Source organism: Urocitellus parryii, chromosome 5, assembly GCF_045843805.1.
Source record: "Urocitellus parryii isolate mUroPar1 chromosome 5, mUroPar1.hap1, whole genome shotgun sequence".
NCBI classification, from domain to species: Eukaryota; Metazoa; Chordata; class Mammalia; order Rodentia; family Sciuridae; genus Urocitellus; species Urocitellus parryii.
In genome coordinates, this window is record NC_135535.1 from 17852651 (window position 1) to 17869503 (window position 16853).

Consider the following 16853-nt stretch of genomic DNA (forward strand, 5'->3'; position numbering starts at 1 on the left):
CTGCAATGAGGATAAAAATAAAATTCTATTTTCTTCGTATACTTGGTATTGGTCCACACTGTGAGTTGACATGGGTTCAGTGACAGTTTAGGTTCTTCCTGTTTAAATAAGGTATCTAGATCTTCAAGCGCCATGCTGAAGTCACCCCATGGCCACGAAATGTGTTTATGTGAAGGAGGCAGGATCAAATATTATTTCATGCAAGAAAACGTGTCTTCCACAAAACCTAACGCCAGAACTATAGATAATAATAAAGTATGCATGTGTGCACAGCTCACAGCAATGCCCTGAATTACATGCTATTTCAAGTCCCACTTTCTAGATAAGCAACAGCACAGAGTGGTTAAATGACCTGTCTAAAGTCACCCAGCTGGAAGCGGTAATAAGAGACTCATTTGCCAGCCTCTCCTGGAAGTGCCTACCTTCCTGCTCCCCCACTTTTTACTCCCAGCATAAAAGACCTTTGCCCCAAGCTTCCCTGAGCCACAGAGTGCTCTGCTATCCACCCTCCTCCTGTCATATGCAATCAGCATTCACAGAAAATGAAAAAGCTGTTATCTTGGTTGGTTTGGGCTGCCATGACAAGGTACCTCAGACTGGGTGGCTTAGAAACAACAGAAATGTGTTCGTCCCGGAGGCCGGGAAGTGCAGGTGGAAAGATCCAGGTGCTGAGAACTTCAGTGTCTGCTGGAGACCCATTTCCTGGTTTGTAGAAGGTGCCTTTTGCTGTGTCCTCACATGGGTGCAAGGGGCCAGGGAACTCTTTGGGACCTCTTCTATAAGGACGTTAATTCCAGCCACAAGGCTCTGCTCTCATGTCATAATCTCCTCCCAGTTTGCAATATCATCACATTGGAGATTAGAATTCAATACGTGAGCTTCAGGGTGCAATGTTGGGACATGGTGCAGTGTGTTCCTTAAAGGTTCACATGTTGCAGGTTTGGGCCCCAGTGTGGTGGTACTGGGAGGTGGTGGGACTGATGTAAGGTCTTGGGTATATAAGTGGGGCGCACAGAGCTTGTCCCTGTCTCCATGGCCCTGCCAGTCTAGTAAGGAAAACCAAATAATACTGGTTTACATACTGAGATAAAGGAAGAATACCGGAGCCCTCCTAGCTCCCTCTACTGGATGCTTTCAGCATTTACCCAAAATGACCTAATCCTGAATGGATCAATTGGCTTGGATTTGGCCTCAATAGATGGAGCCTAAATGGAGTCCAGGGGTACCCTCAGTTAGAAAATGGAGTTTGGGGAATTTGGTGAATTTTGCTGGATCCCACGGGGCAGAACCAGAGATAAGTGAGCTGTCCAGAGAGGGGGTGAGCAAGCTCTGGCAAGGTGCTCCTCTCTCCATACCACTGAGAACTGATGTGGCAGATAGGAAGCTACCTGAATCAGGAAGGAACCGCCTGAGAGTGTGGGGCAGTTGGAGGCAGTGGCTCATGCTTATTATTCCAGCAGCGACCTGAGAGGCTGAGGCAGGAGAATCGCAAGGTCAAGGAGACTTAGTGAGACCCTATCTCAAAAACCAAATGGGAAGGGCTGGGGATGTAGCTCAGTGGTAGAGTTCCCTGGGTTCAATCCCAATGACTCGGGGAAGGGGGAGTTTCAGGGAGAATAAAGGGCTAAGACCCCGCTCACACAGGACAGGGTATTAGGTGTTCCCTCACTCGGAGCAGAACACCTTGGACGACATGGGGCACTGGGAAGCAGACACAGAAGGATGCCACCTCTCTGGTGGAATAGTCAGCCCTAGACTAAAGGCTGCTCTAGTCTCATCCAAGAAAACCTAAAAGCAGGTTCAAACACTTTCCAAATAATCTGTGTCCCAGAAATTAGATTATAATGTACCTTTATGCAGCTTTATTCTTTCCTTCTCTTTTTTTTTTCAGTGAAGGAATCAAACCCAGAGTTTTATGCATGCTAGGCAAAAGCTCTACGCTGTAGCTGCATCTCCAGCCTCTGATTACTGTAGTTTTGTTTGTTCTAGAACAAAGCTTAACAATGTGTGTGTGTGTGTGTGTCTGTGTGTCTATGTGTTACACTGTGTTAGGGAAGAGTATTTTAATAAAATGCAAGTATATCAAACACCAAACCAAAGTAAAATTTGCAATGTCTACATTAAATAAAAAATGTCCTAGGCATGAATAATGAAGAGAAAAACTAAAGCCACCCAGAAATTACACACATGATCAGCAGAAGTTCAAAAATAGTCATAACTGTATTCTCTGTATTCCAGAAGAGAGGAAAAGCATGTTATAGAAGGGAAAGATGTAAATAAAACATAAATTGAAATTTTTAGTGAAAATATAATAACTGAGATAAAAACATACTACGTAGGGCTGGGGTTGTGGCTCAGTGGTAGGGCACTTGCCTAGCACTCGTGAGGCACTGGGTCTGCTGCTCAGCACCACATAAAAATAAACAAATAAATAAAGGTATCATGTCTGTCTACAACTAAAAATTTATTTAAAAAAAACATACTATGTAGAATTAATACAAGTTTAAGCATTGAGGAAAAAGATTCAGTGAACTTAAATGGAAAAGAAATTAAACAGAAAAACTGAGAAACAAGGAGCAGAGCGTGAGAGAGTTGTGGGACAACGTCAAGCACTTTAATATAGGTGAACTTGGAGTCTCTGAAGAGGGAAAAGGAAAACAGTTTGAAAAATTTATGGCCAAAAATTTCCAAATTTGATAAAATGTGTGAACTCACAGTCCCAAGAGCTCAGAGAACCCTTAGCAAAGGCATCAAAAAGAAAACTACACACCATAAAAATTCCTTAAAATCAGTGAAAAAGAAACAATCTTAACAACTGACAAAGGGAAAAAATTTTTGACAGTGTTGTGAGGACACAGGTACAATGACATGTCTAACAAGGGACCCCAACACAAGCTAGAGGAGGAGCCAGCATCTTCAGGGTACCAAAACCAACAGAAGTGGCGATTTAGAATTTTATGTTCCAACAACGACATCTTTCCAAAACCAAGTTAAGATAAAGATTTTCCCAGACACACAAAAGCTAAAAGATCAAGGAAATGGATCTGGAAGAAACAGAATGATACCATATAAATCTGGATCTACAGAAAGGTGAGCGGGGAAGGGGAGAAGCGGAGAAGGACCAATTGCAGGAATAAAGGGAAGGAACCTACCACCAGCCTAAGAGCATGAAAGGAATAACTAATCCCTATTATTGCTGTGGTTGTGAGACGGTGCAGGGATGCTTAGAGGTGAAAGGATTCCAATATGAGAGATGCAGCCCAAGTAGCATGTGAGACCATTTGATAGACTAATAATTAGATAGATTAACACAATACTACGGTGTGGTACCTGCAGGCAGGGGGGTAGGGCTGGAGGAAGTAGGGCACTGGGGTGTGCCTTTGGGGTTTATATTTTGTCCCTAGCATTTGTTTTCTGTCTTTCTACTTCTTGGTTACTGTAGCTTTCCTCTGCCGCCCGCTTCCGCCATGATGCTCTGCTTCTTGTTGGACCCAGAGCCATGGAATCAGCCAACCATGGACTGAACCTGTGAAACTGTGAGCCCCAAGTAAACTTTCCTCCTCTAAGTTGTTCTCGTCAGGTATTTTGGTCACAGTGATGAAAAGCCAACTAACATAATAAGATTGACTTGATGCCAATAAATGTGACAATATAGACAAAATAGGCAAATCTACTGAATGTGAAAAACTACTAAAGCTCACTGAAGAAGAAACTAGATAACATGAATATCTTTATGCTCAAGAATTTGAAATTAAAATCCTTTCCAAAAAATATTCTATCCGAATGGTTCATTGGTGAATTCTATCTCACATTTAAGGAAAAAATGATACCAATTTTACAAAAACCCTTCTAGGAAGTTGAAGAAGAGAGAACATGTTCCAGCACACTTCATATGTAGAACATTATTATCCTGATTGCAAAGTCAGACAAATATATAAGAAGCAAAGAAAATTATAGATCCAGATCTCTAAGGAGCATAGACCCAACAATTTATATGTGTATATTAGTTGCTGATGGACCTTTATTTTATTTATCATTTATTTGTGGTGCTGGAATCGAACCCAGTGCTTCATACACTTGAGGTAAGTGCTCTACCACTGAGCTACACAGCCCAGCCCACTAGACCCAACAATTCTTAACAAAATTTTAGCCAACTGAATCCCAGCAATACACAAAACAGAGAAAACACCAGGTCAGTAACTAAAGGTTAAAAGAAACAACAATGTAAATTGCATTCAGTTTGGTGAGGAAGAAATACAATGGTTTCTATTTTCAGTCAACTGATTATCTATGGGGGAAAATTCCAAAGAATTTTCAAAAAATTATTAGAACTAATAATAAGTTCTCACGATTCAGAGTCGATATACGGAAACCGATTGCATTTCTATACAGTGACCATGAATAATTAGCAATTGAAAATGTGAAAATTCATTAAAATAGAACCAACAACTATGCATATCTTAGGTATTAAAGTATCAAAAAATAGTATAGAATCTGTAAGCTGAAATGTACAAAATACTGATGAATGAAAGAAGCCCTAAGTATATGCAACACAATACTGTGGATATGAATCAGAATATTCAATATTTTCAGATGTTAGTCCTCCCTCAACTGATCTATAGATTCAATATAATTTCATCCTACAGGATGGAGTCAATTGTTAGATGCATTTATGAATATGGCAAAGGAACTCCACAATTCTGTATAACTATAATGTACTAAAAATTAAAATTAAATCCTAGCAAGATTTATATTTCTTGGTAGAAACTGATAAGGTGATTCTATACTTATATGGCAAAGAAAAGGGACTGGAATCACTAAAATAATGTTGAAAAGGCCAAGTTGGAGGACTTCTACTACCTGATTCCAGGACTAAAGCAGTAGCAGTCAAGACAGTGGGAGTGGTGAAGGGACAGACACACAGATCAATAAGACACAGGGGATGAGCTCATTTTCTACAGTGATGCAAAGGCAATTCAATGGAGAGAGGACAATCTTTTTAAGAAACATTGCTGGAATTATTGGAATTATTATCTACATACAAAAGAAATGAACCTTGATCTATCCCTTAAACCATATGTCCAAGTTAACTTGAAATGGATAATAGACCTAGATGTAAAGCCCCAATCTCTAAATTTTCTCATTTGGGTGCTTTAGGGTAGTTGCAATGTTCAAGGAACATTCTTCAGGTCCAGATATTTCTAGATAGGACTCAAGAGGCATATCTATCAGAGTGGCCTCACCAAAATTAAGGATGTTTTCTGTTCAAAAAGCTGTTAAGAGAAAAAAAAGATAAGATGCAGACTTTAAGGGAATACCTATAGATCACACATCCAATAAAAACTTGTATCTCATATACTTAAAGAATGCTCCAAACTTAATAAGTAAACTACTCAAAAGATAAATAAATAGGTAATAAGCATATGAAAGATGCATATTAAAGAAATGGCAGTGAAAGACATTACACACTCACTAGAATGGTTGGAAAAGGGAAAGATCTGATTATACCAGGTGCCAGCAAAGATTCCAAACAACTAGAACCTTCATACATTGGTGGTGGGAATGAAAAATGATCATGGATGCTTTGAAAGACAGTTCTGGCAGTTTCCACAAAGTTAAACATACCCCACTCTGCAATGCAGGAGCCCCATGTCTAGGTATTTATCTAAGTGAAATAAAACCTTGTCCTCATGCAAAAACCTGAACATAAATATCCATAGAGGTTTTGTTCTCAGTTGCCCCAGAGTGGAAATAACTGCAAATGTTTTCAGTTAGTGAATAAACAAACTGGGTCCAGCTGCAGAAGGAAGTCCCAGGGAGCTGCTGGTACATGTGACAACATGCACCGATCTCGGATGCATTATGCTAAGGGAAGGAAGTCAGCCCAAGAAAGTCCCTACTGTGCGATTCCGGTTTTGTGACACAAAGGCAACAGTATAGGCACAGAAAGCAGTATTTGCCAGAGGCTGGGATTGGAGAGGCCATTAGAGGGAATGGGGGATGGGGATGGTGTAACTGTTCTGTATCTTAATTGTGGTGACTTCCACACAACAGTGTTGTGTTTGTCACAACTCAAAATACTGTACCCTAAGAAGGGTGAATTTACTGTGTGCAAATTATGCCTGAAGAATAACTGAAAAAAAAATCCAGCAGAACTGATTTTGTGCTTTAGTGACAGGTTTGGAAGGATGATCAGTGTCCTATACATGGTGGATTAACTTTACCTAGATCTTGGAGTCCCTTTTCTATAGTTTATACTCACTGAAAGGAAAAGAAATTCAGATACTAGAATCATTAATGTCTATTGCTAAACACACGGTAATCTGTATAATGTGCTGCCTTCAATCTCTGAATTTTCTCATTTGGGTGCTTTAGGGTAGTTGCAATGTTCAAGGAACATTCTTCAGGTCCAGATATCCATTTAGCAAATCATGTTCCAGGGACCAGATGTTGGTCTTTGTTCATCACCTGCTGCCTGATCTTTCATTTTTGTCGCTGGGTCCTGGATAGAATGACTGGCCCATTGCACGTACAGCTCAGTATATTTAGTCCTCACCCTTAGCCCTGTGAAGGGCTATGATCTCTGCTTTACCTAAGAGAAACTCAGGCATACGCAGGCTGGGTAACAAGGTCACATAGTCCTTAGATCCAGAGGATTCTTACCCAGTTCTGCCTGACTGGAAAGTCTTGAACTTGCGCTTCTTTGTACGGATTGCTTATAGTATTTACGTGGTTTATGTCTATGAATTGATGGATTTGTTTGACATTCATTGATTCCTTGCTCTTATTTTCAAAGCTGCCACAGTTGTTTCCCTTTGTACCTTGATGAGAATGTAAAATGAAGTCCAGCCAGCACAGAAAGGTACTGCGTGCTTCTTGCTGTGGTCAGGAAGGGACCAGTGAGGCCGGCCTTGGGGTTTATTTCTGAAGAGGTGAGACCCCAGCACATCCTTTTCTGAAACGAGTGGCCTTCTAGCCGCTCAGGGCCATCCGATGTTTCCTGTAGGTGTGCTAAGGGTGAAGGCTGGTTGGAAATTTCTCTCTCCCAGGGATTTTCCTGAGTCTCATCTGCAGGGGATGGAAGATTTTTTTCTGTAGGAAGTGCTCCATCCTGACCCAGCCCATCTCCCAGGGCCTCGGGACTCAGTGGGCTAAGGGTCAGGGTGAGTACTTATTATTAGGGCTTGATGTTTGTTTCTTCTGCAAATCCACACATGGGCCCTGACTCCCAGTGCCATGGTATCTGGAGGCAGGACCTTTGTGGGGTAGTTTGGTTTAGTTGAGCAGGCAAACAGGGTGAGCTGCCAGACTCTTCAAAATCCCAGCATCCTCGCCTGGGCTCACAGTACAATGTACAGGTACTATTGCTTTTGTGTCCTTCTCTCTCATTAATCTGTCAACTTCTTGGGATTAGGGACCTATTATAAGCACGACTGGAATAGATCCTATCATATAGGTGATTATGTGTGGCATATAGTAAGTGCTCAATAAATACTTGATTTTTATGAGTTGGCCAATCCTGGAAGGAACTTTGGAAAAAAAGATAGCAAGAGTATGTGGGTTTTAGGGGTCCTGATTTGAAAACTTATTTGGCTTTTAATTAAAAATTTTAAGGCAAAAGTATAAATTTATTTCCTGCTTCTCAAATCATTTTTCTTTCACCTTGGGCCCCTCTAAATAATACATACAGTAAAACTGACAGTCTCAGCAACCATGCTTGAAGAGAGATATTACAGAATTTGCTACGAGGGCATATTTCTGACGCATTGTGAGGCTGAAGTAGCTGATAAGGCTACTTTAAGTCATTATCGCATTTCCTCTGGGTGACTACTACTCTGGTGGTCTCTTGTACCATGACTTTTCTCACACAGGAGATGGGGCCATTATAAACTGTCAGCAAATCATTAGCTGAACTGTTTCTTTAAAGGAAGATAATCAACTTCCTGCCCAACCGGAGGCCAAGGACCTCCCAGTAACTAACTTTCTCTGCTAAGAGGCTCTAGAGGTGCCTATTCCATGTCACCACCTTTGTTTAAAACCTTGGTGCTCAGGGTTAGCAGAAAATATCTCCTCGTATTCCATGGATAGCTGGTCGGTCTTATCTGCCTGGGAGACCAAAGCACAAAGCAAAATATGTCCTTAATGTGGACTCAGCATCATTTATCACTCAAAGCGCCCCCCCCCAAAAAAAGCCTTTTTCTTATAGTGTGTTTTCAAATCCATGTAGCCCCTTATTTCATTATTTGCAAACTGTGCAGTGAATGGCAACGAATATGAAGTGGAAAAGAAAAAGAGGTCCAAAAAAAAGAAAAGTCAATGAATTTGGTGAAATTGACCTAAGAAAGAAAACCCCCCAATACCCCATTTCTCTTAGGATGTTCTGACCATGATCAAGCTTAGCCATGACCTTTCTGCCTACATGCCTCTTCCATGACTTTGAGTGGCTGCACAAATCAATCACATTCCTGGTGGAATCAAACAGGAATGTACAGATAAAGAAAATTCTGTTTCCTCTCAAGCAGAATATTGTCTGTTCAAATATGATGAAGTTTCAAAGTTAAAAATACATTTCTGTGTTAGTGAGAAAATTTTCCTATGCATGCTTGATGAAGCAGTACAAATTTTAATTAGGGACAAGCAAGTTCAATTCAAGTAAAAATACCTTCCTTATATCAGGATGATATTTCTTTCCCCCAGGTGAGAATCCACACCATTTTTTCTCATGATAGGAGATGATGGGTCATTTTTTTTTTTATCATTGTGTTTTTCTGTGTTTTCTAAGTTTTCAGTGTTGATCAAACCGTTACTTCCTAATCTGAGTAAGACACTATTGAAATAATCTTCGAGGGCCCCAGAGGTGTTGAGAACCAGTGAATCTGTTGTTGTATTACAAAGGAAGTGAGTGCCCGTTTGCTTAGGATACAAGGTCACTCTGGAGCTTGGGAATGTGTTTCCTCAAAAAAGAGGGTGGATGCTGCGTGTCAGCGGCTCAGAAATGGCTCTGTCCTGGCGGAAATGTAAAGTGATAGACAGGACCTTGCCTGTCATCACACAAAACGTGAGAGGTGAAATATGCAGCCACAGGGAGGGTTTATCTTGTCCCTGAGCTGACGGAAGGAAGCCTTTTGTAACTTTTAGTATGTTTGGAATACGAAGATAAAGGGAAGTACCCTTTTGCCCCAATGAGAGGACAACAGAAATAATGTCCAGACCCTGGTTTTCTTGTGTTTTGCTTCTCTGGCCTGATCACCTGTCTAAAGGAAATGGCTGAGCATTCAGAGAATCCTTTCTGATTTTTCTGATCGTAGATGTGAGCCCTGCCACTTTGCCCCAAAGAGCACAAAGCAATGTTATGAAACCCTCTGAAGATTTTGAATCCTTTTTTCCTATGTGTGTTTTCAAAATTACCCACCCTTCCAACAAGGACTCAGAGAAAGAGCACCATTCCATTCTCTCTTCATGAGTAGGGGTCTGTGGATTGCCATTCATGCATTCATTTAGTCACAGGACATTTCTAAAATGCCTGTGTTGTGTCATACACTTGCCAAGTCCTTCCTTTCCCCTAGATTATTGTTTGCAAACCTCTATCACAGTTTCCTCAAGCAGGACTTTATTACCCCCATTTGGCACAGAAGGAGATTGAGGCATAAATGGAAAGTCACTGGCCCCCCTGATCCAACTAAGTTCACACCTAAAACTTGGGGTTGCAGGTCCTGCGTGGTTCTGCCCCTATGGTTGGGTCTGCCACTCATTCTGTTGGACATGCTGACTTTCATAATGCATCTTAGACAAAGCTTTTTATTTTCTACAGTGCATCTGATTAATACCTTAACATCAGATTAGTTTTCACAGGTTGGAAAGAGGAAGGCAAATATAAAAGTTCTTTGTCTTGTACCAGGATGTCTTCGAGAGTAGGCTGCAGTCATGACCACTTTTAACCTGAAAAGAAGTCTCTGAAATCTGAAAGTCTGGGTAAAGACACTGAATCTGGACCCTTGATTCTGGTGGGCTAGAGTTTTAGAAATATCGCCAATTTGCAGGGTGAAACTCAGCACAGAGCAGTTAACAGATATCTAAATCCCCAACCTTGACCTTCCCAAGGCCAGGAGTGTACTGCAGGCTGGAAGGACCTACCAACAGAGAGAGGAATCAGAAAGGTGCGTTGAGGCTCTCTCTCTCCTGAGCTCTGCTTTAGGCAGTGGGACGAGGTGGAAAGAGAGCAGCCTTAGGTTCCAGGAAGCCCTGAACTTGAACTTACTTATCACTTATCATCCCAAAAGGAACGGGCAAGAGATAATCTCCAAATATCTGATCCCTCATAGGCAAATGGAGATAAAACTAACTGAAAGGTTTATTTTAGGAATTGTATCAGAAAATAAAAAAGCCAAGAACCTCACTAGTACTTAATGCCAGGAATGTTGAATAGATGGAAGCGATTAGTCATTTAATCATTAGTTAAGGGAAAAAAAAATCAGGAGACAACATAATACATACAATATAGGCTCAACTATTTAGAAGATTATGGAAAAAAGACCAAGATTGAAATAAGCCAAAATATTTAGGGTTGCCTATGTATGGCAGAATCAGAGCATGAGTTGGTATTTTTTCTTTCTTTGGACCTTTCTAAACTTCACAAATGGTACTTAGATTACTTCAATCAGAAAGAAAAAGCAAGAGAACACATTTCACCCTTTTAATGAATCATAAGGAGATATTTTCATTACATCATGGAAGATAGGGACTAAGTGACAAATTCATGAAAAAAATCATATGATTTTTGACTACCAAAAAAGGGGAGATTTCACATAATTGCACATCACAGCAAGAAGTCACTATTTGAGTACTAATGTCTATAATAATCAGGATAAAAGTTCAGTTCCAGCTGGCAAAATGCTATGCTTGTTCATTGGAGTCTGGGCATATTATTGACTGAAACTTTGTTAGTAGTTTTCACACTGTGGAACCTGATCAGAATTCATTTTTAAATACACATATATTTGCATATAACTTTCTACAGTTAACTGTACATGCTTTCTTTTTTTAAAAAAATATTTTGTAGGTTTTAATAGACCTTTATTTTATTTATTCATATGTGGTGCTGAGAATGGAACCCAGTGCCTCACACATGTTAGGCAAGCACTCTATACCACTGAGCCACAATGCCAGCCCAACTTTACATAATTTCTTTAAACTAAGGTATACAAATTTAATACTACAGAGTTTGACATTCCACCCTAAAGGACTTAAATTTTTTTTAGTTGTTGATGAACTTTTATTTATATGTGGTGCTGAGAATTGAACCCAGTACCTTGCACAGGCCAGGCAAGTGCTCTACCGCTGAGCCCCAGCCTCAGCCCTGGGACTTCAATTTTTATGCTATTTATTGATTATTTTGGTTGCCAAACAATAACTATGGTCTTTGAGATGTTTCTTCCTAAAGAAAACTGTACTTGGGGCCATAATTAACCACCATTCTCATTTCTTCTCTTTGACCAGTTATCTTTTTTCTTTTTTAAATAGATAACCTTTCAATTGTCCCTTTCCCTGACTTAAAAATGAATTTTCTAAAAGTTAGATCTCTAACTACAGTAGATTGCTTTACTGATGGAGTAAGAAAGAGTCTTAACATACAGACTAAAATGGAATTTCTAGAAAAAGATGCTTACATTCTCCTTTTATTTGGCTGCCTTCATCTTGATTTTCTGTGCTAGGACATTGAGAAGCAAGTACCAAAGTGCAAAGATTGTGTCTCTTACCCATGCAGTCTGGGCCCCAGTGACCTGGACAACACTCAGGTTCAAGGTAGTTTTTCCTGCAAATATGACGGCATCCAGGAAGACGCAGAGAGTATGTTCTGATCTCAAAGGTGTACCTTGGAGAGTAGAGAGAGGACATTAACTCTTAACCCAGGATCACAGCAATGCAATTAACTCTAGGTGATGGGATTACTCTATATTTTTATTTAGATGCTTATGCTTACCTATGTTTAAAAATATATAGATTGAACGAATCTGGTTTTCTAGATAGAATAACAATCATGAATTGTTTTTAATTGTTAGAAATCGAAAAATTAAGAAACAATGAAAATGGGGGGTGGATCATAAATAACATACAAATACACACAATGAAATATTAGAATATTACTCAGCCTTAGAAAAGAAGGAGATCTTGTCATTTGTATGCAACATGGGTTCACCTGGAGGATATTATACCTAGTGACTTAGGTCAGACACATAAGGACAAATACTACAGGATCCCACTTATATAAGGAATCAGACTCATAGATCAGTAAAATGTTGGCTGACAGGGGTTGGAGGGAGGTTGAAATGAGGGCTTGGTCAAAGAAACACAAAGCTTTGGTTATGCAAGATGAGTAAGTCCTAGGGAACTACTGTCCAGGATGTACCTATAGTTAACAATAATGTTAACTTAAAAATATATGCTGCAAAATGTGCATTTGTATTAAAAGTGGTGATTTGGGTTTTAGAATGTCATGTGTTCACATTAAATAAATATGAATTTAAAATAGTGTTATATAACAGTATTAAGATTTTATTTCATACAAAATAAAAAAATGTTCATTCTTTATTCTGAATTAAAAATTAACTCATTGAGTAAAGTTTAATTTCTTTTTTCTTTTTTGGGGGCGGGGAGGTACCAGGGATTGAACTCAGGGGCACTTGACCACTGAGCTACATCCCCAGTCCTATTTTGTATTTTGTTTAGAGTCAGGGTCTCACTGAGTTGCTTAGCACCTTGCTTTTGCTGAGGCTGGCTTTGAACTTGTGATCCTCCTGCCTTAGCCTCTAGAGCAGCTGGGATTACAGATGTGAGCAGTAAAGTTTAATTTCTAAGTTAGTAAACTGAATAAATAAAAAGTTGCATTTGTACTTGAGCCTCATGGCTGCACCCTTTGCCCAGCAAGCAGAACCCTTATCATCCTATGAATATTTTAAATCATGAGAGATCTTTGAGAATGCAACATCACAAAGAATTCAACCATGCTAAAATTCATGTGTCCCTTTTCTTTGGGTCCTCATTAGGATCTGGGTCCCTAGCTTGTTAGTGAGATGACTACCAGACCCAAGGCCTTTAAAAAGTTCAAACTGGAACTCTTTCTAAATGAAACAAAACCCCAGATACTAAAAAATAGGAGGGGCAAGAGGAAGGGAGAATGTTTATATGCAAATCAGGGTAGTCAATTTTGTATGAAAATATGAATCAATAATAATAGGTGCTTTAGACCCAAGTTCATAAGTTGTGAGTTGCCTAAGTTTGGGTTCAATATGGTGTTAGAGAACAATCATGGCAATACTTTGCAGTTTTCGAGACAGGGAGCTTCAATTTGGAGTCCCAATTCTGAGACTCAGGCTTGCTTGTTTTCTCATAGTGAGTACCTGCAATCTCGAACTCCTATAGAGTTGTTGGTTATTTTGGTATAACCAGCCGGGCACTCAACTCCAAAATTAATTGAACAGGATAGGCATTCGGTCTTAATTGTTAGAAGAGACTCCTTATCGCATCTTTTTGCCTGTGCAAACATAATAACAAATATCAATGTCCATGATCAGAATCTTGCAAAACAGCTGGCTTGGCCAATCTTCTCCCTCGGCTTCATCTGAATGGAAAGTCAAGGATGGTAATGAGGCTGATTGAAAATGACTGGCTAGAGCGGTGGGTTCCACAAGCAATGTCTGCCATGGCTGTGGGTAAAGGAAGGGGCACTGACTTGCCATCCGTGATCTAGAGTGTGGAGTCCTGCAAGGTAACCTCATATCACTACTCACATTTATCCAAAGGAGAAACCTGAAATATATCCCAGAATATCTGTTTTGAATGGGGAAGCAGGTCATCAAGGTCAGTTGGTCACAGAAGGACAGGCCTCACGGGTATTCTTCAGCATTGACTCCGCAGGAGTGGCAGCTCTGGGCTGCACTGTGCTGAGAACTACGGAGGCTATAGCTCCTGCGACCTTTAGATTACAATCTGACTGGAAAGTAGTCTCTATGAGGACAGGGATCTTGCTCTGTTGTGTCCATTGCTGTCGCCTGAGCCCCTAAATAGTGTCTGATGAGCAGTGGTACCCAGTTACACTTGCTGATTAAACGAACAAATTGGGGACACCAGGCAGGCCCACCAGGGACAGTTGTTTAGCCATGCAAAGTGGCACAGAATTAACTGCTAAAACAAGTGATCCAGACCCACTTGGGCCTGCCTCCCATTGCTCCCGATGCTGGGGCTGACTCTCTCGTGTGGATTTCCCCCTTTTCTCAAGCTTCCTTCAGCCCTCCAACAAGTTGAAGATGAAGCATCTTTGTGTAACAAAGACAGACTGAACCTGGAAGTCAAGAGACCTAGGTTTGGAGGCAAGCTTTGTATCTTCTCAAGTGTGCAATCTTGAATGAACTCCTTACCCCATGCCATCGCCTGTGGTGGGAGATATCAATAGCCACTCTTGAGGTTATGAGAACTTTCCATGGTGTAACAGGAGCTTGCTGCCTGACATACAGTCTGGAGTGGCCAGTAGTACATGCTTGCTCTGGAAGACTCTTCCATCCCACCTCTGTGCCTGGCCTGGTTTCTGTCCTCACAGGAGTGTTCTGTTCTGTCCCCTCGGCTACCCAGCCCGCACCCTGCAGGGCCCTACCAACACCATCATGGCCCCTAACCCACAGTCATCTCTTTTCCTTTTTCAACTCTTCCTCTGGCTGGCCCAGTGGAGCCCACTAGGTCAGTCTTGGCTCTCCACTTCAAAGCCCCTTGTAGGACAGGAAGACATCCCAGACATCTTGTTGTCCCATGGCTCATGCTATGAGCCCAGCACGGCGAGGTATAGAACCCCCATTGCTACTTCCCAGGTCATTGAAATAGGCAAGGCCTGCAAAGGAAGAAACCTTACGTGTGCAGAACAAGATAGGGTGATGTGCACTTCTAAAGGGGTTACTGTATTTGAACTTTACCACTCTAGGGATAAGTGGGGGTGAATATCATCCTCCTCATTTTAGGGTGGGGGAACTGAGGTGAGAGACAGTGCATGACTGGCTAGAGGTCACACTGTAAGTTATTAGTCCTTTGGTTCCTTCATTGGCCCTTTCACTTGTACCCAAGTGGCACAAAGAGATGAAACCTGTTTTTATTAGAAGCTTTCATGGGGTGATCCTTAGGAACCCAAATCGTACTGGAATGTTCTTTGTGGAATGATGATAAAAGATACAATGTGAATTAATCCCTTCTAACTGTTACAACACCAGTATGTATTTTTAAGGGCAGACTTTTTCTTAAATAGTTTTATTGGGTGACATTACTTTGACTTTTCTTTTTTAGCAGGCTGGATTTATTACTCTCTACTTAGGAAATCCCATGACCTTCCAATTACCCTTTTTTTTTTTTCCAAATGGAATGACTCATGTACCTCTCATTCAGTATTTATAAACTCATTCCCTCTGCAAAGCAAATTCAGCTTTACACAATTTAGACACTGATTGCTTTTGTAAGAACCAGGTCTACAAAAGCAAGCTCTTGGTGAAAATCAGGGTGCTGATAATTCCCGTCACTCGTGGGGCACCGTCAGGGGAGAGGCTGAGCTTCCTGAAATTAAGTTATTTTCTCAGTTGAACAGTTGTAAATTGTGCAGCATTCTGACTCATCTCTGAAATATCTGTTAAACAGACAAATAAAAGCCACAGTTCAAACTCATCCTCCCCTACTTCCCAACTGGAATGTGGATGTCGGGCATCCTCCCAGGTTTTCATGAGAGGAAGAATCAGGAGACGGTCAACTGGAGTAAACTCATTGGCAAAAATTTGCCCGGTGCAGAGGTACAATCATATTTAAATTTTCTTTCTTAATCGGAAGTTAGAGATTGTGAAGTGCATTTGAAATCAGTCACCCCAGATTGGTGCTCACTGATCTAGTGTCACTTTGCTGGGACAGCTGTGAGCCTGCTCCAGGTCCTGATGTGCTGACGTATTGAACAAGGGCTACCAGGAAGGTAGCCCTCGAAACTTCCACCACAGCTGTGGAAGGTAGAAGGATGGATAATTCCTGGTGACTTTTGCAAATATTTGATTGCAAAATGCAAAATGTCACCCACCCTGGAATTCCCCAGAAACATCTCTCCACACTCATAGTTTTTAAAATTTTTTTTTTAACTTGGAAAGATGGGATGGTAGGGGATGAGATGATTAAAACAAACAAAAACTACCACACCGAAATCCTCCATGGGAATAGGAAGGCTGGCAATGACATCAGAGATTCCGAAGTGGAGGTGGAATGTGAAATAGAGCCACTGGGTAGCACCCCAACATTCCAGCATTCTCTGGATTTATGGAGTCCAGAGCAGGACCCTTTACCCAGGACCAGAAGGGAACATGAAAAGCTTTTGAACACATCATAAAAATTAACAAATCAAAAATATATGAAAGTTCCATCTTACCTGTCCTGTGGTTTCAGCCAGGGAGCAGAAAGTCTGTCCAATCAACCCCAGCAAAACCATCCGTAGCGGCAGCATGTTGAGGAAGTGCTCGCTCCTCCTGGTGCCAGGCACCTGTCAGAGGGGCTCTGCTATTTGAACTTAGCCCAGCAGATTCTTTCGCATTTCAGTGTTTACTTTCAAAGTCTTCCCTTTCGTTTTCCTGGATTGAACCAGAAGAGGCGAGAGAGCTGCCTCTAGACAGGAAAAGTGGCGAATCCAGGATCTTGGTGAAAATTGGTCCCTCTGAACTGTATATATGTCCTGGCTGAATGACAGGATTTCCTGGAGGGGCTGAGGCAGAGACAGGACCTGGGATTTTGTGGCCTGTGAAAGACACAGACAGTTGCTGCCTCCCCACCGTCCTGCCTTCCCTGCCCTG

The 16853-nt window shown here is 41.1% G+C and overlaps 1 protein-coding gene across 1 annotated transcript in view; it reads right to left on the reverse strand.

Moving 5' to 3' along the window:
- Window positions 1-16514, reverse strand: part of Stab2 (stabilin 2) — a 154639-nt gene extending 138125 nt beyond the window's left edge. Inside the window, exons 1-3 of the mRNA XM_026398214.2 lie at window positions 16436-16514; window positions 13398-13531; window positions 11757-11872 (exon numbers count right to left, since the gene is read on the reverse strand). Coding sequence (XP_026253999.2) covers window positions 11757-11872; window positions 13398-13531; window positions 16436-16510 — 325 coding nt within the window. The 5' untranslated portion in view covers window positions 16511-16514. The remainder of the gene's footprint in view (window positions 1-11756; window positions 11873-13397; window positions 13532-16435) is intronic.
- Between the last annotated feature and the right edge of the window lie 339 nt (window positions 16515-16853).